Here is a 25,038-nt window from a genome sequence, read left to right as displayed (position 1 = left end):
TCACGTGTGATTGGCCAGTGCAGCAGGGCTCGTCACAGGCTATTGGTCAGACGCGCCTGTCCATTTGCGGCACTGTCCGGCCCCCATCCCCTCTCTGGCTTTTACAGAGAAATTCTCTCATCATTCAGTGGTACAGAAGGCTTAGATCAGCAACTTAAAGCCCACACACATACACCCACAAACGTATAGAAGACACGCATAGCCTTTTGACACACACAAATATATGAATGCGGACATGTACGAAAAGGCACTGCCGGTACACCCATGCATGATACACACAGACGTATGTACGCCACGTGCCGCCACATACGCAGCCGCATGCATTGGTAGAGCTATGGAAAATCGGTCTGTATGTGCGTAAATGGAGCAGCACAATTGGACCTGTTATGGCTTGCTCGCTTCCCGCGGTGTGGGAAATGTGAATCTCACTAATTGTGCTTATGCACATGTCTTTAGGAGTGTCTTTCTCTCCTTCTTTTATTTTTTTTCCCCCTCTCACACTTTCTCTGTGTCCCATTGTTATTTATATCTCCAACAAATGCTCAGCTTTCTAGCAGAAGGGACGGGGAGATCCCCATAAAGAGAAGGCTCATCGTACAAAAGTCAAGATTTAACAACAAAATTAAATCGACTAATTATTTTAAATGGCATAAAATGAAACCGTTTCCTTTCCATAATAACAGGTATATGAAATACCAGGCAGTGTTTCAAGTCACTTTGGAGAGTTTTTAACCTTTTAGAATCGTCCGTCATAGTGTATCATGTCATTAGCTAGTGCTGCAAAATGTTGAATCAATAATTGGGCCTCTCACGAATGTCTTCAAACGGTGTAACTTTTACATCTGGAATATATGGTTTACTGCTCAAGCTATTTTTAGCATAATTAAGCATTAACATTTTGTACACAAAACGCTTTATGCGACATACTGTAGCCATATTGTCATTGCAGTTGGTAAATCTGAGGGCACTCTCTTCAGACAATGAGGGCAAAGCCAGTCAGATGTCTTTTTCTTTTGGTCATTCATTCGAGCATCCTTTTACTTGCTAGTTCCTGTTCAGGGTGCTTAGGCATATCCTGGAGGCACCAGGCAGGGGGACACCATGTATGAGGCCGTACTGGTGGAGCTACACGCAACACACGCACGCCATCAGTGGGTAATTTTAAGGTTCTCCAATTAGCCTCATCCATTTGACTTTTGAGATGGGAGGAAACCTGCGCACCCGGCAGAAATTCATACGTTCAAACCCAGCTCAATGACAAACAAAAGCTCCCGGGACTGGCATTTTTGTCTGGTTTTCCATTATGTCATCGGTGTGGAAGTGTGTCTGGAATAGTGTATGCATTTTTAGAACTGTACGGATAATGCATGACAGTAAATTCCCCTTTGTCAGTGCTGTAGCAGTTTTGTTTTGTTCCCATTGAGTTGCTTCAGCTGAAAAGATGTGGGTGTGTGGGAGGGTTGGAGACCTCAACCTAAAGAAAAAGGGCCCGTCACCATCTTGGTAAATTTACCAGTCAACCACTGGGAAATTAGATCTAAAATAAGCTCACTTTGAGTCTCTGATGATCAATCCTTGTTGTAATTAATATTGCTACAGTGCCTCGGGAAAGCCATCTTTTAGATTACTAGGTAGGTTACTGAAGGGACCCCTGAACAAAGTATTCAGGGGTCCTGTAATCTGAATAATCAGTGCTCATCTCACACACATAGTCAAACAATATTATCCATCTGGATTATTATGCTGTTTTTATTATTTATTTTATTTTGAATTATTATGATGATTAATAATAATCATCATAATAATAATGTTTAATCATGCTGTTTTTTCCGGTTTCCCAAACACCCAGCGCTATATTTCCAGCAAAGTGTAGAAAACAATACGATTTATATGGGCTTAGGATTCAAAACATTTATATTGATGTTTCTATTTTGTTAATTGTATCCCAACGCAAAAAAAAAAAAAAAAAAAGATCCTGTGAGATGGCATTTCCAGTTAATTTACTTTTTGTTACGTTTTCCACACTGACTGTGAGGCTCTGTTTGCGGTAACTTGCTTTTGCAGTGTGCTAAACAATCTAAGACCAATAATCTCCGAGGTATTTTGTCATTCTGATTACAAATGCCAAATCCCTAAGGGTTGAATTGCACCAAAATTCCCTCTTCTCCAGTGCAATATTATCCCTTTTCTGCATATTGTACTGTGTTATTAGATTACAGAGGAAACAATTTCCTCATTGAATCCTGCAGAATGTTCTGCAGGAAGAGGCTGAAACAAAATAGTGTGCAGACTATATGCTTGGTACTCTAAAATAGCATTTGTCATGCGTGAGAGCTAAAGGTATCCTAACATGGTCAATTTTGGTGCAATAAAGAAAAAAGATAATAGTGCATCCTCTTGTACCCTAATTTATTCACTGAACATTGATTTAGTGTAAATCTTTGTCAACCTCTAAGGGTAGTACCCCGGTCAGCTGTCTGTGCAATACTGGCAGGGAAATACTGGCACACAATACTGGTTTTCTGTGTAAACATTTTGACAAACTGGCTTAAAATGCTGGTTCAGTTTGTAATTAGCCTAATTTTCCTCGGTCAGAGGAATCTCAAGCCATGGTTTATACATTAACGCAGAGATCCTCTGGTTGGTCTGGGAATTGGAACATCCCAACCCCCCCCCGCAAGGACTAGCTCTTTAAAATCTACCGGCTGCCAAGCACAAACTTTGACAAGGTCACTTCAGATTGGGATGAGTTTAGGGCAAGCGAGCTTTAAATCGAGATCCAGGAAAAATACTGTGTAAATGTACTGGGATAATCATTACAACAGAATTGTTGTATTTCTTCTTATTTCTTCTATTTAGTTTAATGCACTATTTAATACACCGTGGAGGGAGGACATTTTGTGTTAAGATGCGTTCCAGTGAATTAAGCTCCAGTGGTGGAATGGGTTGGGGGTGTTTCAAAGCCATGGCAAAATCCTTTTCCCAGACTAACAGTGAGGCTCAGAGTCTGAGAGAGGACGTCTGGTATTACACATTAACACCAAATGAATACAATTGGCATTACGACGGTGGGGGAGGGTGGAATCCAACACATCTGGATTGAAGGTCAAAACTATGCTATTTCCCACACACAGATTATATTAATTATTGGAGTGTGTTGAGTCTGCTTTATAGACAATACGTAGATCCAGTCTCGGAATGGAGTCACACTGAAACATGCTCGCCTGTGTGTGCAGCGTTGCCGTCTTTCACTTGGGGTTATGCTTGTATTCATTTTTCAAGGCCATAAATGATGTAATTGCCAAAGCCATACAAAGGAAGAGCAATGAAGTCTTATCAGTGAAACGCTGCACATACAGTGTGTTGTGTTGCTGTAGGTGTATTTCTGTGCGTTTGTGAGTGTGTGTGCGTGTGCATGTCTGTGTTCGGGCATGTGCATACACACCTTGTAGGCACGGAGTGTAAGCGAGTTAGCCAAGCAGAACCCTGCGCTTTGTGTGTTGTATGTGTGTGTTTGTGCAGTGTGTGTCAGAAAAGAAAAACCCTGTGATTTTGTGTCTCAGAGTGTGTGTGTGTGCGTGCGTGCGTGCGTGTGTGCGTGCGCACGCGTGCGTTCTGTGCGCTTGTGTATTTAAGTGCTATGAGATAGTGCTGAGTTGTCTCTTTGCCTCAGCCTCTCTTGGTGCCCGTGTTTGCCTGCGTTGGTGTCAGTGATGCAGTCTGTTGTAGTTTTTAAGGAGAAAGGAGAAAGAGAGTGAAGCTCTCCAGAGACTGTTAAGCACTCTCTCACACACACACACACACACACACACACACACACACACACACACACACACACACACACACACACACACACACACACACACACACACACACACATCACACGCATGCACACACACACACACACACTTACCGGTACACATTATTCCATAGTGAAAAACTACCGCAGAGACTTTCTGAGGAAAGATTTTCACCTAAAAGCCTTTAGTTTCTTTTGCTTGTCAAGATTCATGCTGTACTCAAGTGTTTTTCCCTGTGTGTGTCTGTGTGCGTGCGCCCGTGTGTGTGTGTGTGTGTGTGTGTGTGTGTGTGTGTGTGTGTGTGTGTTTTGCTCATGTGCGTTCCTTGCGACCATTGATTGTCCGCTCTCGTCCTCAGCCTTCACTCTTGTGACCCTGTCGTCCTATGTCTGAACCCTCACTAAAAGACCAGCTGACACACACACACACACACACACACACACACACACACACACACACACACACACACACACACACACACACACACACACACACACACACACTAAATGGTTGGCTTAATTGAAGGTCTGTACTTTTCATTTTAATAAAGCAAGCTTTGAATTCCATACTCCTGTCTCGCTCCGTCTGTATTCAGCCTCTGCTCCCAAGCTGCGACCCATGCGGGGCCAGTCTCTTATGGAGGGGGACAAACTGTACTTGAAGTGCGAGGCATCGGGGAACCCCAGCCCTTCCTTCCGCTGGTACAAAGATGGACATGAGCTGCAGAAAGGCAGGGACCTCAAGATAAAGACCAACAAGTAAGACCCCTCACCACACCCCAACAGCCTTCCTTCATACTAGTTACGATCTATTCAAGATTACTGACCATCTGCCCACAAAATACATTTCTTAAAAGTAGGAAGAGGCAATTCTATTACCTAATGGCAATAGAATATAATGACAATATATTCCAATATAAGTCCAATATGCACTTTTTCCCCTTTGTCTCCTTCAATATTGGGCCTAAAAGTTTGAAAGGAAAGAAGTTGTGACTTGAGACTTTAGTCTCAATCAAGTCCAACCACTTCAAAACACAGAGACAACGTTGAAAGAGAATATTCTATCGCGAACGACAAGAAATATTACATAACATAAGACTTAATTAAGCCCCGGAGGTAAATTCTGGAAATATTTAGAGGCAAACAGAGCGACAATAAAATCCAGACAACTCATTTGTCTTTCACACCTGACTTATATAAAATATTTGCATGCATGGCAGCACCCGCCTGCAACCTTCAGGTCTATGTTGACACATCATAGAAAAACGGGACAGGAGCACATATCCCATCCCGCGTTAAGGATGGAACACACCAATTATGTGCCAAAGTAGTATTTTTAGTCGTCAAGATGTTTTTCTCTCTCCCACCGTTGCCCCCCCCGTCTCTCCACCTCCACTTTCCTCCCACTGATTCTCTCCGTCTCTCTCTCTCTCGGCGTGAAGGAAAAACTCCAAGGTGCAGATCAGCCGCGTGCGCGTGGAGGATTCTGGAAACTACACGTGTGTGGCTGAGAACTCGCTGGGACAGGAGAACTCCACAAGCATAATCAGCATCCAGATCTGTGAGCACGTCTGTCTGTCTGTCTGTCTGTCTGTCTGTCTGTCTGTCTGTCTGTCTGTCTGTCTGTCTGTCTATCTATCTATCTATCTATCTATCTATCTATCTATCTATCTATCTATCTATCTATCTATCTATCTATCTATCTATCTATCTATCTATCTATCTATCTATCTATCTATCTATCTATCTTCTATCTGTCTGTCTGTCTGTCTGTCTGTCTGTCTGTCTGTCTGACTATCTATCTGACCCATCCCTCCCATCCCTCAGTGACCACCACCACCCCATCGGCTGGCGTCAGCCACGCCCGGCGCTGTAATGACTCGGAGAAGGCGTACTGCGTCAACGGAGGAGACTGTTACTTCATACACGGTTTAAACCAGCTGTCCTGCAAGTAAGTCACCCCGTTGCCCCTCCGGCCCCCTGGTGTTCTGCGCCCCCCATCCCCAGAGTTCCTACCCCCCGAACCTCCCGGCAGCCTTGTCCTTCCCTCTATCCGTCTGTTTCACTCTCTCAGCGTCGCCGTTGCCCTTGCCTGTTTCCCCGTCTCTCTCTTTCTCTATTGTTATCTCTCTCTTTTTTGCTCTTGCCGTCTTTCGGGGCCTCTAACAATCTAGTGTGTACACGGTGATGTCAATCCGCGGGCAGCGTTTTTCGGTCAGTCATCCGTGTTCGTTACCCGGGGAAGTGCTGCGCGAGACGTCCTCATGGGTCCAGAAGGTTTTGTTATGCAGGACCTGAAAAGATTGCGGGGCTGTCTTATCCGAACCCAAGATTATATATTTACCGACTCATTTAGACAACTTGTTTGCTATTACACGTGTAAAAAGAAGTGTAGAAAGTGTAGAAAGGTACAAGGCTGTGATGGCTGAGATCATAGTTTTGCATTTTCTGAAACTGCTGGGATTGAAAATTCTTCTCCGATAACAGTAAAACGTGTTATTACCAAGATATTTACGCAGCGGTAAAGATCTCAAAGTTTGAAAATGTAGCACAAAACAGGTGATGACAAAGACGATTATGCAGAGAAATTATGGCAAAGATGGCTCTGTTATACCTCGTGTTTTGCCTCTTGCTCCTAGTTGTGTGGTTGTGCGTGCTTTTTCTTTCAACCCAATAATTATTAAAGAATTGAAGACGGAAGAATTAAGAAGGTGCGTCAGATGCTGGTGTTGACACGACTGACACCATTTTCCCTAGGATGTGAGGTGATAGGGCCAGTGAGAAAAGAAGTGAAACAAATGGCCTTTTAAAATATATTTACTCTCTCTTTAGAAGCCATCTGCTGGCACAGGATCGTCATTGAATTGACAAATTATACATAACGCTGACATAGAAGGTTTTTATATTTCCCCTTTCCCGCTGTACTTTTCTCTGTCTTCCTTGACTGCAGTTCTGTTGTACTAGATGGCTTACAAGTCCCAACATGAAATGAACTTTCGACACATAATTGCCCGTTTTGAAGGTGGGCAATAAGTAACAAAGTACAGTCAGCCCCGGATCCAGAAAAAAATAGAGGGCAAGATATCAGTTGCACACCAATGAAAATAACCAGACGTAGAATATTACTAAAGTCTCACTAATGACACTTACAGACTTGAATATATCTGTGAATACATTTATTTATTTATTATATTATATAGAAATAAATAAATAAAGTTTACAATTTTATTTTACAAAATAAAAAATATATATATTACGATCAATGAAACTTCAAAGTCCAAGTCCCAAAGCTACAGGTAAAGGCATAAAACTCTGTTGATAAGGGGGGGTATAGTCCCACCATCTCAAAATCCTAAACAATGACACCATAGCTCTGAGCTGAATGAATGCAGCGCAGGCAAGAGCCAGGATCCCCCAATCTACAGTTTACGCACACACTCCTCACGCCTGGCCTTCAAGTTGAAGCTAAGGAAAAAAAACGCCTTTCTCCTCCAGAACACATTTCATGCGGCTGCTCGAGGGCTACTATTAACACTTGGAATACTTATTCTCATACATGCCGTCACTTTCTTTCTTTCTTTGTACCCACCCTAATCTGAGAGACCTTTCAATCTCATCTCAATGACGTCTGAGGATTTCTCATTGCTTCACGTAAAAATTTTTTTTTTATATATATATATATATATATATATATATATATATATATATATATATATATATGTCCGAGACGAGATCATCAAGAAGTCGTCTGCCGACCTGGGTAGCTTCTCAGCATCGTCTTACTCATTCGGCCTCTCTTTAATGACCCGCAACGTCACGTAAAAAAAGAAAAGAAAAAAAGAGTCTTGTCTTTAGTGTCCTGGCTGTTTGTTCACTCTGGAGGAAGCCCAACACTCTGCCGCTGCCCGCGCACACAGGGCACGCGGGCAGCGGCAAAAGCGAACAACGCTGTCAATTTTTCGAAATGGCCTTGCCGAGCCTTGTTTGAGGCGTTGTCTTGCTGATGTACGCTCCTCCTCACGTCGAGTGGACAAAAAAAAACCCCAAAAAAGACCAAAAGAAATGGCCGTCCCTAGTTCACGTTGGAGGACGGAACATACGGGCGGATTTCGTTTGGAAGGGGGGAGCGCAGCGGCTGATAGACAATTGGGCTAAACAGAGCCACAGCAGAATGCAGCACAGGCAGCGAGGGCTCGCCTTTCAGCGACATCATCTCCCAACCAAAAAGCGAGACATTGGCCCCCTTTTTGCTCTCCGAGGGGCTAACTTGAGAAATATCCAATTTCCTTCCGAGGGGTCGATCATGTTTATCTCATATAATCTAATCTAGAAATAATATTTGAGATCACCTCTGCATCGATTGCTCCACATAATGTCTGTGGGATGCGTTGCCGTTCTGTTCGTTTCTATTTTCAAACTTGGTGTGTTTTCGCACGGCAGAATGGAACAAAAGGCTTTTCTTTCATTCACACAAAAGGTACGCGAGCCCCCCCCCCCCCCCCCCCCCCCAACTAGTTCTCAGTGCCGGGGAAATCTGTAACGGGGAAGCAGGAGCGGACGGATTGAGGGAAGAATGGAGGGAGAGAGAGAGAAAGAGAAAGAAGACGCAGAGAAGGAGAAAGTAATGATATACAGAGAATGGCTCTGCTGGCTTAGGATCTGCTTTTGCTCAATCGCTCTCAGACTCCTCTCTCTCTCTCTCTCTCTCTCTCTCTCTCTCTCTCTCTCTCTCTCTCTCTCTCTCCCTCCCTCTCTCTCTGTCTCTGTCTCTGTCTCTGTCTCTCTCTCAGTCTCTCTCTCTCCCTCTCTATCTCTGCTCTATTTTTAACTCTATGGGAAATTGCTGAGTGGGCACTTCCAAGGGTTTTTGCTGTAATTGATTCAAAATGAAAGTTGTCTCTTTGGTGGTGAGGGAGGAGAGGATAAAAACTGAGGATACCCTCAGTCTTATGGGCAACATGTACAGTAAGAGTTTTTTATTTAATTTTTTTTTTTTTTTTTTACTGTCGTTAAAAATAACATAGCGGCTATTCTGGCAATATAATTTTATAAAGCGATTCCGCTAGAATAGAGAGACATAAAAGCTGTTCTAAAAATGCCATATCAGAATTTCAAGAATATATCCAAATATAAGCTTTTTTTTTTGCCATTTTCAGGGTTTTCATCTCACATAATGTGGTGTTCCATGAACGAAAGTGATGGGAGTGAATAGACTAGAGGGGAACAAAATATCAGTGTGTCACTATTTGGCAATGACGCAACGTCTTTACATGGATATTGAACTGTATGTTTCCCTTTCTGCTAAAGTTTGTTGTGATGCAGTCGAGAATCAGCCGGTTACCGAAGACATGCTGTAGCGGTGGTGCAGTTGAGAGGGCTGTGCTCGTTAGTCTGGGTTGCAGTGGTTTTCGGCTGGTGCCAGAGTTGGAATCTTTTTCCTCAATTTGTTGTATTTCCAGAAGCTCAACCAGCTGTTCAGGAAACAAGACTGCTCGATGGGGGAAAAAAACAGACACAAAACCTGCTGCCATTGTGTGTGTGTGGGGGGGGGGGGCAGGTAACCGCTGTGACATGGTGATGTCATTGCTGTAGCTGTGGTGATGTCACAGCGTGCAATTTATTGTAATATCACTCACTTTTCTTCCAACTCTCTCTCTCTCTCTCTCTCTCTCTCTCCCACTCTCTCTCTCTCTCTCTCTGTCCCGGTGTCACATGCTGTGGTGGGTGGGTTGTGCACTGTTTCTAATCCCTCATTCTCTCTGCTCTCTTGTCCCCTCTCCTCCCCTCCTCCCCTCCCCTCCTCCTCTCCTCCCTCTATCTGCCCCATCTGCGTGTGCTCCCTTTGACCTCTCTCTTCTCTCCGGGTCGTTTATCTCCCCTCTTTCTTCTCCCCTCTAACCTCTGTCTCCGCTGCCTCCCTCCTCCCTCCCTTCCCTTTCTTTGTTTTCCCTCCATTAGGTGTCCCAATGACTATACGGGGGACCACTGTCAAAACTCCGTCATGGCCGGTTTCTACAGTATGTCTATTTACTCCTTTGTGTGTCTGTTTTCTTCTTGCTGAGATGCTGCATGCCACATTGGAGAGGCTGGATGGAGGCCGCTGTGTTTGTGTGTATTTTCAGTGTGTGTGTGTGTTGTGTGTGTGTGTGTGTACGTTGGTGTGTGTTTTTGCACCCCTGCGCGCATTGTGTGGGATATTGTGATATACAGTATATGTCTTCATTTGTCTGCGTACGGATGTTAGCGTTGTGTTAGGCGTCGACACGTGATTGTGTGTGTGTGTGTTTGTGTACTGTATATACTGTACACTTGTCTAGGTGTGTGTGTGCGCGCTTGTGGGTGTGTGCATGTGTGTGTTGGCTTTTGTGTGAGGTGGCATGCCTCCTTGTCCTCCCCCGTGCCTCTCCGTGCTCCCCGTCTCCTCTGTGATATCTCCTCCGCTTTCCTTTGCTCCTCCCTGGAGGAAGGGATTTTTTTTTACACGCGCAAGATGCTTTTATTCTAACACACCACAGACTTTATATTCCCGGTGCCTCTATTTCGACAGCTAGATAGCAAACCAGGTATCAATGATTCCTGAATTTGACTTTCAAAGGAGAACTGAGATTGAACACGTTGTTCAATATGCACATTAACAAAGTGTATTGCTTTCGTAGAGACAGTTACTGTAGCCATGTTTCACATTGCATAGTAGATGGTCTATTGCTGTTGCGGGGATGTTTGTATGGCAGTCAAATCCGAATTTGAATAAGAAATTAATCTGAAAATCTGAATTCAGATTTAAATTATATATTCTGGTTCAAACCTGTACCACCAGAAATTTCCACTAACTTCAAAACTTTTTGACATCAATGTTAGAATACCAATCTAGTCGGCTCTGAGCAGCCATGGATCACCGAGTGAATGCTCTCTATAAGGCATTTAGCTAAATGACGCTTGATCTGTTTTGCAGCTGACCTCAAATCCTCTCACACCAGCACCAATGTTTTTATCCTGAGCCTTGCACTTCTGGCTCAAACCATAGAGATCAATAGACGAGGCATGAATGTCACTGTCCTGTGATTGCATTGGAAGTGACATATTGAATTAGAGTCATGTTCTCTTATAGGTTGGCAACAAACATCCCATTATCAGGAAGATCGGCACGGTAGCGTGGGTCGCATGTTTAGCTGTAGCTCAAACTCCAGCTCAGCATCAGCAAAGAGCATATTCTAATCTTTCTGATGGATGTTTGTGGACTTGACAGTTTCATGAGAAAGATTAGAAGTACCTTCTCCTCACTACGAGTCTCTATGTTTAAAACCTTACAGTTATGTCACTTTGCTTGTGGTGGAGGTTTTTTCAGTCAGTGCTAAGTTTGGACCATGGACGATCTCTCAACGATTACATACCTGTACATGTGATGTCTGGTTGTTAGTTTGCCCTCCATCGTCAAGCTTTTGTCTACATGATCAAGTGTGTTGATCTGATTTGCTCGAATTCAAATATATCACAAAGTGTTTTTAAATATAAAAAATTCCATGATAAATAGTCTAGCTGAGATGCATTACATTGAACTAGTAATGTAAACTGTGCTATAAACTGTACAACAAAACCATAGTGAGAGATTTGAGGTCATAAATTCTTATCATTAATTTGTGCTACTACTATTTGTACTACTTATTTTATTTTATTGAATCTTTTCAAAATGATGCTGTGCCAGCGAAGGTTAATACTGAAAATAAATTGTCAGTCTTTCAGTGAGCTAAAGTAAATCAAAACAATGTTCTGATGCTCTGTTCTGAACCCACGTCCATCTGTCACCCCCCGTTTTTGGAATGGTTCAAATCTGTAAAGCACTTTCATCAATAAAATCTCGTCAAAGACACTTAGGACGGGCTTTTTGTCTCATTGGCAAAGCGACCAATAGCCAAATAGTGCTTGCATGCCTTGAGAAATGGCCTATTGGGAATGCAGTGAGAACGTAATGTAAATCATGTGATAGATGATGATTACAGCGTGCGGCGGCAGGAGGACAAAACGATTTTCTGTATTCAATACAAATGCACATTAATAGAAATTGCTATTAGAGGAGAGAATTAAGGCGCCCACCCCCATTTGCTGTGCCAGCCTTATTGACTGTACTGTGTGTTTATGTTGAGTGTAACTCACTGCTTTTTTATCTTTTTTTTTTTGCTCCTTTTTGTTCCTTGCTTTCTTTTCCCTTTGTGTTTTTTTTTCTTCTACTCTAAACTTTTCCACTCCAGAAATGAGGTCTAGTAAATATAGCACTAAGTGATATAGCTTTTTGTCGTGCTGTCTTGTGTCTCTGCACGTCTGTTCTCCCTTTCTTCATTTCATTTTGTTTGTTTCATTTGTTTTGGTTTATTTTAGTTTGTTTGTTTGTTTAACAGTTTTATTTCTGTCATATCTGGGGGTGACAGAGCCAAGGCTGTCTGCATAGTCTGTCTGTTTCTGGGCGGTGCACATGTCAACCATTGTGTCAGTGACAAATATTCCACAGCACTAATGAAAGCATTCACTGGTTCAGCAGAGTACAGGATCACAGTAAAGAAACTGATGTATACTGTTCCAAAGTGGACCATAAATCTGACCCTATCTGTCTTTTTTTTCTTTTTTTTTTTATCCCGACAACATTCTATGATGGCAGAGCTTCTTGGAATTGAATTTATGGGTATGGAACATTATTATTCATTTTGCTGTGCAGTGCTTGAAAGGTGTGCCAAGGTCCTCTCACAGTCACGCATTATTGTGCCATCTCCCCTCTAAAACTGATAAGTGAGATGAGTCTCTATCTCAACCAACCTGTTGTTTCTTTTTTACTAACTTGGATTCCTGAGATTTATCTCACACCCCCTTTTCCCCCGCATTCACTCTTTTTGCATTTTGAATGACGACGACAAGTAGGTGTCCCTTTCAATCTGGAGAATCGAGAAGGATGGACATTGAGCAATTGAACACTGAATGGCTCCTTGTTGAATGTCTATCCTTTGGCATTTCATAAATATAATTTAGTTTTTTTTGTTGTTGTTGTGTTTATTAGGTCACATTACATTCTACTGTTTAGTCAGAGAATGTTTTTCCAACCGTGGTAGGAGGTGATAGAATCCAGCCTAGTCCTACTGGCTTTCGCACTTTAGAACCCATTTGTAGCAGTCAATCAAAGGTAAGCATTCAAGCGTCATATTATTCAAGCTAAAAGTAAAAAAAACATACAGGGCCTGAACGCGTGGACTGTCCTTATAAGTTTTGCCCTTGATTGACTGAGAATCGAGAGCAGGCGGGTTCCTGTCCAACTGTACAGGCCGCCCGTTCCATTTTACCCCCTGCCTATCTCGCATCAGAGCCCTGTCACACAGGCACAATGCCGGGCCGTCGCCCCCGTACAGAGGTTCCTTTATTTGGTGCTAAGCCCCCTCTCCCTTCCATTGATTCTATTCCTGTAACCACCGACACATACCGGGGGCACATCTTGACCGTCAGCTAATGTTCATGACAACAAACGTCGGGTGGAGGTGGCGGTTGTAAATCTGTTATACAATATCCGGCTTGATAGATTATTGTTCAGGGTTCTGTAATTTCCTACCACCCCTCCAACGTAAGAACTGTGATTCTATATTATTCAGCGCTATTTGTTTTGGAATTTATTGGGGGGAGTTTTCAGCAATAAGAGTTAGTTTACAGGATGTCGACGACGGGTGAATTTGTTTGGGCCACTGGGCGCCACTAATGTTTCAACAACCAATTATATCACAGATTAAGTTCAGGTAAAACCACTCAGATTCCTATGGCCGCAGGGACACACCCAGCCTCCTCCCCCAGCGCCCCCTCTTCAGCCCCCTTCCTCCACGACTGTCTACCGTCTCTTCATCCTTCCATCACCCCTCTTTTTTTAACTCGCCTATTTCTTGCTCCTTTCTGTCTTTGTGTTGTGGGGCTTGCCGTGCTGACATTAAAGTGCTACACCACACCACAGAATCTTTAATCCACTGAGAAACACCTCAGCTGAGGCCTATTTTCACAAAGTGTCTAAGAAAGAAACAATGGGGAAGAAACATTGGGAACTCAACACTTCAATCTAGATTTACTACATTTTCAATTACGACATCACTGTGACATAAAACAGTGTTAAAACCTTAATTCTGTTGCAAAGCCACTTGTGGTAGTTTATAACGCACGTGTGTTTCACACAAGCCTACGATTACATCTATCTACCTATACAAAAATAATGCCCATTTTTTAAGACGATTCAAAATATTCACAGTTATGCCTTTCTCTTTATTTGGGGTTGATGAGCTTTACCAATACTGTACCATCGTCTTTCCTGGAAAGCCACTGTGGTGTCAACACTTTTCTTCATCCGGACGCCTTGTGTTATTATCACAGTTCTTTTAAAATTCCATCTGAAGGTGCATGTGTACAGATCCTTCTCCAGTCCCATCACATCACATCCCCATCGCATTTCGTAATGCGCTCATGCATATTGGGTAACTTAGTAACGTAGGATAGGGTCTATTTACATTATCAGCACAGAAAGAGCCAATCTCTAATCCTCCAATGTCAAATGGTATGTGATAAGCAAATCAAATTATGATGATTTTAGGCAACTACTAAAGAATGGAGTTGATAATGAAAGACATTTGCTTTTTTAGAAAGGGACAATAACAATACAGTAGCACTCACGCATATGTGTGATTCTGTCTATCAATGTGTGTGTGTGTGTGCGTGCGTGTGTGTGCGTGCGTGCGTGCGTGCGTGCGTGCGTGCGTGCGTGCGTGCGTGCGTGCGTGCGTGCGTGTGTGTGTGTGCGTGCGTGCGTGTGTGCGTGCGTGTGCGCGCACGCGCATCCACGCGTGTGTGTGTCTGTGTGTTTCTGTTTCCATCCGCAGAGGCTGAGGAGCTGTACCAGAGACGGGTGCTGACCATCACAGGCATCTGCGTGGCACTGTTGGTGGTTGGCATCGTTTGCGTGGTCGCCTACTGCAAAACCAAGTACGTTTCATCAGAAGAAAGATAAAAAAAAAATAAACCAACAGGCAGCCCTTTCTTGTTCTGCTGACTGGCTGTTTCTCAATAAAAAAAATTCCATGTGAAAAAATAATTACAACTGTTGGACCATTGGCAACTAGGAGGAATACCAAGGAATGGAGCTTGATCAAAAAGACAAATTTCAATGCAAAAATATCTAAGCGCTACCAGTACGTAATTCATTATAACAGTATTTTAATAGTATTATAATTGCATTATAATGCATTCTTTAAGAGTACTCTTTAGAAGAAATATATACTCTTGAATGAGAAGAGGTATTTGTATTATTATTTTTTTTAACCAGATATTTACTACTTTGCAAGGTCACTCACTTTTCTTGTTTATTGTCCCCTCCAGGAAGCAGAGGAAGAAGATGCAAAGCCACCTTCACCAGAACCAGAACCAGTGTGTGGAGCAGCCCAACCGCATTCTGTTCAACGGGCCCAACCACCCCGTGCCCGGCACCGAGGAGATTCCCATGGGGGATGTGAGTCCAAACAGTAGGAATAGCACCTTACGCCCTGTCCACGCCCGGCGCATCACCTCTACAACACTGCTGCATTGCTACAACCGCAAGAGTAGGCTTACTGCAGCTGCACGGTGCTGCTGACCTCAAGCCTGTCATAGGCCTGACATAAGCAACTTGGGAAAACAAAGGAAAAGAGGAGATTGTGGCAGTTTCCTATACCACACGCCACCCGAGTGGCATTTCCAGGGCCAGAGACACAGACGAGGATGGTTTGTAGACACCAGTTTATTGAGAGGAGGCTAGGTGGAATTAGCAAGGAGCAGATGGAACATGTCATGACACAGGCTACTATCCTAAGCATGTGTGTGGGTGGGGGTTTTAACCTGCTGCTCCTTAGCACAACCAATGAGCAACTGGTATGCAGCCAGCCTGACCCAGTCACCTAGATCCAGGTCAGGTGTGACTGCTTAAACCATCCCATCTCCTCATCGCATCGCCCAACACCAAACTTCGGCCAGGAATTCTTCCCGGCCGAAGCCTACTGTCCATGGGGGCGTGCACTCTACAGTGCTAAGCTGACAAATAGCCCACATCTCTGCCAACGGCAAAGCGGGAGGTGAATGCCTTTGAGTTTGCCGTTGAGAAGGGCCAACAATTACTAGTTAATTTTCTCTCGATGAGGAGGACAACAGCAAAAATTTTAGCCAGCAAGCATTATGTGCATTTGTCGAATTTTTGAGTCAGCCCGATTCCCAGTCCTTGCAAAATCAGGGTGTGCGCGCCTATAGATCTAAAAGCCGGGTGACGTATAGCAAAGAAGTTGTTAAATGGGATGTGAGCGAAACTTCCCGTCATCTAACCTGAGGTCCGACCAGTTAGAACGCACTCTGGATACTCTCCACCCTTCTGTCATCCCTCCACGTCTCCAGCGGAAGGACACTACAACGGGTGCAGATGTAGGAGTTTTGGTTGGCGGGTGCTAAAGAAAGGACAGACACGCCGAATACATTCGCTCGTGGGGACAGCCAGGGCGTGCATGAGTCAGCATTCATCGCAAATAAAGGAAACACATCGTAGGGGAAGGGGAGAATTATCCTTTCTGTTTGCCCACAAAGAGAGCGTTGCCGAACGAGCAGATGAACAGATGAGATGCGCTGGGTTCCAGGCGCAGGTCATTAAGACTTCCTGTACCTTAGAGTTTCAAACTACGGATATTAAAACGTGGTTTATTTGCGTAAGACCTGCCACTCGCTTCCGAGGAACAGCAGGTCGTTAAGCTTTTCTTTCTGCGTGTGATTTACAGTATATTTCCAAAAGCGTCCCCACCACGGAGTGCGTCATCAGCCACGGAGCGGAGGGCGCGGGCAACTACGCAGGCAGCAGAATGTCCACTCGCTCGCACCACTCTTCCACTGCCTCACATGCCTCCAGGTACGAACACACACACGCACGCACGCACGCACGCACACACACACACACACACACACACAGACACACACACACACACACACACGCACACGCACACACACACCCACACACAGATCTACGTTCAGAGATAGAGATGTATGCATGGCATATGAGCGAAGATACAAACGGTTAAATTCAAGCATGCAGTCATTATCTTACTGTCACCCTGTTTTCTTTATCCCTACCCACCTTCTTCTCCTCTCTTCTCTTCTCCTCCTCTCCAATCCTATCTTCTCCTTTCCTCTCTTCTCTCCTCTCTTCTCTCCTCTTTTCGCCTTTCTCTCCTTCCCCCTCTCCTTTCCTATGCTATCCTATACTCTCCTCTCCTCTCCTCTCCTCCACTTCTCCTCTCCTCTCCTCTTTTCTCCTTTCCTCTCTTTGCCTCTTCTCTCCTCCCTTCCCTCCTCTTCTCTTCTCTTCTCTCTTCTCCTCTCCCGGTCAACGCTGCCTCTTCCTCAATGCTGCGCTGATGCCGCTAATGCTGCTAAATGCTGCTTTGCCCTGAACCCACACACACACACACACACACACACACACACACACACGAAGACACGAGGAGCAGACGTGGAGCATGGAGCGAACAGAAAGCATGAACTCTGACTGCCAGTCAGGGGCGCTGTCCAGCTCGGTAGGGACCAGTAAGTGCAGCAGCCCGGCCTGCATGGCACGGAGGGCGGCGCACTGGGGCTGCACTGAGCTGTCCCGCCCGGGCATGCAGTACGGAGACTCCTACGACTCGTTGAGAGACTCCCCCCACAGTGACAGGTATGAAATCGGAGAAGACCCAGCACTGTGTGTGTGTGTGTGTGTGTGTGTGTGTGTGTGTGTGTGTGTGTGTGTGTGTGTGTGTCTGTGTCTGTGTCTGTGTGTGTGTGTGTGTGTATGTGTATTAATTTGTTCATGTGTTTGGTACCGCCCTGCCGCCTCTCTCTCTGTCCATGTTGTTGTCGCCTCTTCCACATGCTCTACCCTTCACCTGTCTCTCCTTTTTGGTCATGTTGTCCGTCCTCCATTTTTTTTGCTTTTTTAATTAGCTTGGCTTTCTTTTTTCCAGTGTTGGCTCTTTGTAGCATTGTGTTTGCTGTCCTATCTTGCTCTCTCTCTCTCTCTCTCTCTCTCTCTCTCTCTCTCTCTCTCTCTCTCTCCCTCACTCTCTCTCTCTCTCTCCCACTCTCTCTCTCTCTTTCTCTCTCTAACTTGTCCCACCACCACCAGATACACAATCATATACACATTTCCCCATATACACTGTACAAACTGCTCTGTACTTTCTAGACCATTTATATTTGTTGTCCTTGGCATTACGAAAAAGCGGAGGAGTGAGTTGGCTGCAGAATGTAATTGCAGTGCAGTGTTGCATCTCTGTATCAACGATTCACACCCTGACCAGTGGATTTTGCATGAATGTATAGAAAATCTGTACATGAAATGTGTTTACCAGGATGGAAAACAAAAAGGTGAAAACAATATAATATGCACAGTGCTGTTGTCTTTCAGTGGCATTCTACTCCTTCCTACGCCAACGTTCTGCATCGTCAAATTCCATACGCTCCCATAGGACTAGGAATGTGGTTGTGACGCGTGCGCCTGTCGCTGTTGTCGTTCTCCTTCAGGTACGTTTCGGCGCTGACCACCCCGGCCCGCCTCTCCCCGGTGGAGTTCCACTATCCCCCGCTGCCCCCCCAGGTGCCCACCTTCCAGATCACCTCGCCCAACACGGACCACGCCCTCTCTCTGCCCCCCGCCGCTGCCGCCTACCACAGGGAGGACGACCAGCCGCTGCTGCAATGCCCTGACGTGAGGAAGAGGCAGAGGCGCAGACACACACACACACACACACACACACACACACACACACACACACACACACACACACACACACACACACAGATATATGCTTATAAATAGAGTTGTAGGTCAGCAGGATGCCTTAGTGCACCAGGAGGCAGCTCTTTAACTTGAGTACTAGAGTTTATGATCTAGGTTAATGAATTTAAGTGTCTTTGAGCATGGCACTGACCCATGTTCTATTTTCATATTCAAATTCTATGTCTGACTTGAGTTCTAATTTCTTTCATTCAGTTTTATTTTTCTTTATTTTGGTTCTCATTTCATGTCAAGCACAGTGAGTCTTCATGTGGATGAAATGTGCTAATAACACATAATAATGATTTCCCCGCTTTGATTTTAAATAAACCCATGCTGTGTAATATCACATCCTCAGTAGCCAGTTATTACAGTTTTGTAATAGCTGTTTTTGTGACCATGTCCTGCTCTGTTAATATCATGCATTTTGTCACTTTTTAAACTGTAACGTTTTGACACTAACATACGCTAAGACGCTAAAAAGTTTGAATGCTAGTGAGATTGCAGTCAGAATGGCTGTCAGCTTTGGCCCGTATAATGAGTTTTTTGTACAGTCAGCAACATAAGCATGTCGTTGTAGAGCAATAGTAAACACATTTAACAGAGCCGTGTCTCAATTTGTCTCAAAAACTGAGACATGGCTCAAAAAAAAGTCTCAAAAACCAGTCGCTGGAGACTTGTTTTCACTCAGTTAGGAATAAGCTACTACACACACACACTGCCCTACTGTCACAAACTACTGCGCTATTGCATGCGCGGTAGTTTGGGGCTTTATCTGCGCCGAAGTGATGCGCACTGATATCTGTGAGTTCATTTCCATCTGTAGCTAATCCCTGTAATAACAGGAGGGCGACATTGTTTTCTCTTTAACTCCGTCCCACTGTGTTCGCGCTCCCACAGGACGGAAGGTTGTACCGGCAGCCGCGTCGTCCCAGGCGGCCCTACCTGACGGAGAGCACGGGCAGCCTGCCGTCCAGCCCCTACCGCCTCCCCGACGACGAGGCCTACGAGACCACGCAGGAGTACGCGTCGTCGCGGGAGCCCATCCGGAGCCGGCGCCGGCCGCGACGCAACCGCCTCAACGGACACGTGTCGCACCGCGCGGCGGGCCTGCGGGACTACAGCTCCCAGAGCTTCAGCCAGTCGGAGGAGGACGAGGAGGAGGACGAGGAGGAGGACGAGGAGGAGGACGGCCACGGGGGGGAGAGCACGCCCTTCCTCAGTATGCAGAACATGAATGTGGACCCGCCCGCGACGGCGTCGGGCCTCCGCTCGGCGTCCGGCGCCGACGCGCGGACTCACCGAGGGCCCAGCCGGCCGGGGCTGCGCAGCAACGGGCAGAGCCGGGGGGGACAGGCGCAGCGCTCCAAGGCCAACAACATGCCCCTTTAAGACTCTGACCCCCACCTTCCTCCCCCCCAGACTCCACCCACACCCAAATATACACCTCTGTCACAGCCCCGCCCCCACCTTACACCAACCCTCTCCTACACCCATACACAACCAGTGGACTAGAGACCTGCACCTAGGAGAAATATTTTTATTTTGTATAACAGACAGATATTCTAAACAAATGAAATATTTATTTTCATTTCAGCAAAATTGTCTACTAGCTAACAGCAAAGACTTTTTTTATAAAGGGGGGGGGATATTTATATGTAAAGTTTTTTGATTTACAGCATTAATGAGAGATGAAAAAATTAAGAGAATTACGTGCCAATTTTTTCACGAGTTAGATAAATAGAATAATATTGTGGTGCCTTTTGCTGTATGCTGAAGTCGGAGGTCCCATTGAGTTTTTGTAGCCTTTCTTATAAAGACTCCTCGTTTTTATAGAGACCAACCCTCCTACTTTTCCTTTTTCTTCTTTGGTTTTTCTCTTATTTCTATTCTTTTTCCTCTGATTTGGGATCTTCCTGTTTTCGAACTGTGATCTGATCTTCTGTCATCATGCAATATGAATTACTCCTGTGTAAAAGGTGTCTGTTTACATGAGTATGATCCACGCGACGCGCTCGTTTCACGGGGACATATATCACTGACGCAACCGGATGTGTAGGGTAGCTCCCTCGGCCCTCCTGTGCGTGGGCCGCCGGGCTGATATTTTGACGAATCCCCTCCAGTTGAACACAGATTGGTTGTTTGTGTCGCTGTCTGTTGCCTGCCTGAAAACAAGTGTTTGGGGAGGTTTTGGGAGACGAGGGAAAGCGATTCTAGGCCCCTGCAGAGATGTTCAGGATGCTGCCATAAGTTTGATGGAGGTTGCTGTGTGTGTGTGTGTGTGTGTGTGTGTGTGTGTGTGTGTGTGTGTGTGTGTGTGTGTGTGTGTGTGTTTGCGCGTGTGTGTGTGTGTGTGTGTGTGTACACCAGCGTACACGTAAGTGCGTGTATGGCTGTATCCAGCCTGTGCACCTCATCAGATCCCCATTGGTTGTCCGCCGGGTGTCTTGGTTCACCTCCGGGGAGGGGCGCTCCTCCCACCACGTCCTCACGCTGCCAGAAGCTCCATTGCACTGTAACAACCCTCCCGCCCTCCATGAGCAGCCATTGGCCAGGGAGCTGCCGACACCCCGAAACCCACCCCACCGAGCCCACTTGTAATCCAGCCTGACTCTGGCCTCCCGTGGACTGCCCAGCCCACCCGTTTCCTATGCCAGCAGCTTAGAGCCGCACTGTGTCTCAGGACTTCCCCCGTCACGTCACAGCTGAAAGACTCGACCAGAGAGAGCTCTCACCGTCTCAGTCTCAGCCCGGTCCAGTCCGCAGGCCAGATCCGCATCTCCTCGCTCTCCGTCCGATCTCTCCATCCGTCCGTCCGTCCTTACCTTGTCACTCACCACAGTCACGTGTGACGATTGTCTGAGCGCGGGGGGAAAACTATTTAAAAAAAAAAAAAACAACAAAAAAACGACAAAAAAAAAAAAAACATGTTCAAAGAGAGATGTTGTTTTCTCCTTTTTTCGTTTTCGTTTTTTCCTTCAAAAGGCGTGTGTGTGTGTGTGTGTGTGTGTGTGTGTGCGTGCGTGCGTGCCTGTGTGTTTGTGAGTATGTGCGTGTATGTGTTTGCGCGTGTGCATGCCGGTGTGTCTACAAGTGAGCATGTGGTTTATGTGGATCTTACAAATGATGATGACGATGATGCTAATGATGATGATGATAAAGACAATGAAGCTTAAAATGTGATGTATTCAAACCAATCCGGGGCTCGCTGTCGCGCAGAGGCCTGCACATCTGTTTGGTTCAGATTGCAGAGGACGCCTGCAGGTCGCTGTGTAACTGTGTCGCTTTGCGTTTTTTTTTTGTTTTTTTTTGTTTCGTTTTGTTTTTTTGTTTTTCTTCCGGGGAGTGAGATTGAGTCGGACTCGTTCGGGTTTCATTTCTGTATCTATTTATTTAGCTCACAGCCAAATTACGGTATATGATATGATACTGATTACTGCATCCTTTTTTTGCATTCCTATACCTTTATTGATTGAACATACTTTGCTTGGTCATATTGACTGAATGATCTGTTACGTGTCCTGTCTCTGTCTGTCTCCCCCTTCCTCACCTCCCTGTCGCTCACTCTCTCTCTCTCTCTCTCTCGCTCTCTCTCTCTCTCTCTCACCCGCCCACCCCAGCCCCAGCCCCAGCCAACCTTCCGAAGCAACTAGCGCGGGACAAAGGTTTAGATCCCCATCTGCAGAGTAGTTCTCGCTACCGTCGACCTATGTAAACAATGAGATAACAGTGACATCACAAAGCTGTCGGTTCATAACTGTTTGCGGGAAATTCCTCCACCCCAAAGCTATACATTGGATTTAGGTAGAGTGAAGAGCTTTTAAGCTTGTTTAGGAAAAAAAAACAAAAAAAACATTGTGTCCAGATATTGTGTCAAATACAATACATGGCCCTATATTAGTCAGTTTCAACGAGTAGTTTTTTTTGATAAATCACACAGGAAATGCATGGATCACAGATATTTTAGGAAGTATTTTAAAAATGACAAACGACAAACCCCTCCCTGTGACAGATTAAGGGGAAATTTCGTAACCATACTAGAAATAAATATAAACAAGGTTTTTTTTCTTTGTTTTTTGCAGGTTTCTTCTCTTTTGGTTTTCATGGCCCAAAAGGTCTGGCTCGTATTGTCTTTTTAACCACTGTAAACAATCTGGGATTTGCAAATGTGGAAATACTGCAAGTGAGGGTAGTGTGCTTCTAGAGCTAGTTGAATTGTAAAACCCCACCCGATCCTGATTTCTCCTGCTCTTTTTTTTCTCATCCCCACACACCCCCCTACCCACTCCTCCTACTCCCCCGTGCCCCCCCGACACACACACACACACACATACACTCGTATACATTTGAACCTATGCTCAACATGACAGCATAGACACCTCCATGCATATGACACAAACACACACATATACTAGATCTATGAACTTCGCGTACACACACATGCACACGTGCACACACACATGCACACACACGTACACACGCACACACACACACACACACAGAAACCATGAGCTCTTCCATGTTTGTGTATGTCAAACAGTTTGCCTTTGTCTTTTCTACCTACCGACTCCCTTCCCCGACTCCCTCCTCCCTCCTCCTTCCTCCTCCGCCCGCACCCCACCCTCCTCCTCCTCCTCCTCTTCACCCTGACCCCTGCATGTCCTAGTGGTACTGGTAGTTGGGTGCATGGAAAAAGCAGCAAGCAAATCGTTTTTCCACTCGGTGAAAAAAAAGTGTCTTCATTTTAACATTCAGCAATAAATCCCCTTATCTCATGTCCATTATTCTTGGAATATGCTAGACGATTTTTTGCAAGTTTTATCAAAAACATACTACTTGTAAAAGAGGGAAAAACTCCAAAACCACCCATTCATATGAAAAATAAATCTTTATTCCTACCATTTCAAAGCGGTCCTGTCGTTTTTATATTATACAATGAGTGTTTCTCCTTTTAAGCCACTGAGTTTTCCACTGTTTACCACTTTTCATGATTTGGATGCATCTATATCGCCAACACGATGAAATGGGACTGTTATGTACTAGCTATAAGACAATTATGTGCAATTTCTACACAATGATTTCAAGCATTTTCAAGGATTTCCTTTCTTAATTTCTATACATCCTGCAAGCAGCTGTTCAGACTACACTAGTGCATCTCTCAATTTTCTCTTCATGATCTCTTCACATGCTGTGATAATTAACTTTTTTCAAATGTAAAAATAATATGGAATAAAAAAGTGGATAAAAAAACAGACACTAGGTGGCGACATTTTTCTGTGTCAGAGATTCATAACACTCCACAAACAGATGGCTGTGCATCAGAGAGCAATTAAGTTTAATTTTAAGTTATATGCAATTCAGCGGTAAAGAATAATGGAAATCTACATTTTATATGCCAACCTGCGTAAATTTAGTATGGTTATGGCAGCCCGTGTATGTCATAATGGGCTTTCCTTTCCCAATCAGGGCCGGTTGTAGTAATTTGGAGGCCGGAGGCAGGACCAATATGAGGCCCTTCTCCACCTCACTTAATGCAAGCATGGCTAGTAAACAACAACTCAGAGAGAGCTCTTTTCAGAGAGTAAAGCTAAATGAGAATTCTAACTGAACCATTCAAACACTCTTCACTCAGTCAAAAGAAGATATAATAAGACGAGAAAAAAGATTAAGATTATGTTAAATTCTAGTATAAATACTATATCAAATGACTCAGGAGTTGGGAAGTCAAAACAATTTTTGTATTGATCCTGTTGTATTGAAATGGAATAATTTTCAAAGAAAACATTAGAACACTATTCTTATTTTACCTGATAAATATATATAATTCCATATAGAATCAATAACTATATTTTATAACGGCAATTATAAGTAATTTTATACAATATAAATTACAATGTTTTATAATAATGGATTAAAACAAAATCACCCATATTTAACCATATTGAAATAATGTATTTTATCTGAGCATATTTTGTACTGATGATGATCCTTGTAGTGCTGTAAAAAAAAGTTTATTGTTACTTTTGCTTATTCACCTGGTTGATTTATTTTGTGAAATGAATTCAGACGACACATGTACATTTGGTCCGTTGTGCTATAGGTGTGTACAAAAATAGAAAATCTGCGAGTCGCACGCCCCGCAAACCTGTGAGAACTCACTAGTCCCAACACTACTCTCCTCTGCCCACCATGTGCGTGTCCACTCAGTATGTTTTCTAATGGGCCTTTTTTTTAAATTCTTATTTTTATATCTAATTATACTCATGGGATGTGAGTGATGCACAGCGCCGATCAATGGAAAACAGTTTTAAATGAAAACAAATCAATCGACACTAATTCACGAGGCCCGGCACACCAGGCTCCAGGCAATTGCCTAACTATGCCATACGGAAAGACAGGCATTTCCAAC

The 25,038-nt window shown here is 44.5% G+C and overlaps 1 protein-coding gene across 1 annotated transcript in view; it reads left to right on the top strand.

Annotated features, from left to right (window-relative positions):
* The window catches only part of nrg2b (neuregulin 2b), a gene marked incomplete at both ends in the record, with an annotated part of 34,370 nt that extends 14,349 nt beyond the window's left edge, over positions 1-20,021 (top strand). Inside the window, 11 exons of the mRNA XM_080008678.1 lie at positions 4,396-4,558; positions 5,242-5,360; positions 5,627-5,750; positions 9,758-9,816; positions 12,450-12,473; positions 14,689-14,791; positions 15,185-15,314; positions 16,600-16,727; positions 17,313-17,528; positions 18,377-18,560; positions 19,530-20,021. Of these exons, the coding sequence (XP_079864804.1) occupies positions 4,396-4,558; positions 5,242-5,360; positions 5,627-5,750; positions 9,758-9,816; positions 12,450-12,473; positions 14,689-14,791; positions 15,185-15,314; positions 16,600-16,727; positions 17,313-17,528; positions 18,377-18,560; positions 19,530-20,021 (1,742 nt within the window). The remainder of the gene's footprint in view (positions 1-4,395; positions 4,559-5,241; positions 5,361-5,626; positions 5,751-9,757; positions 9,817-12,449; positions 12,474-14,688; positions 14,792-15,184; positions 15,315-16,599; positions 16,728-17,312; positions 17,529-18,376; positions 18,561-19,529) is intronic.
* Positions 20,022-25,038: the final 5,017 nt, after the last annotated feature.

Source organism: Zeus faber (assembly GCF_960531495.2).
Source record: "Zeus faber genome assembly, chromosome: 10".
In the NCBI taxonomy this organism is placed as follows: Eukaryota; Metazoa; Chordata; class Actinopteri; order Zeiformes; family Zeidae; genus Zeus; species Zeus faber.
The sequence above is the reverse complement of the archived record's forward strand: the minus strand, read 5'-3'. Positions and strand labels throughout refer to the sequence as shown.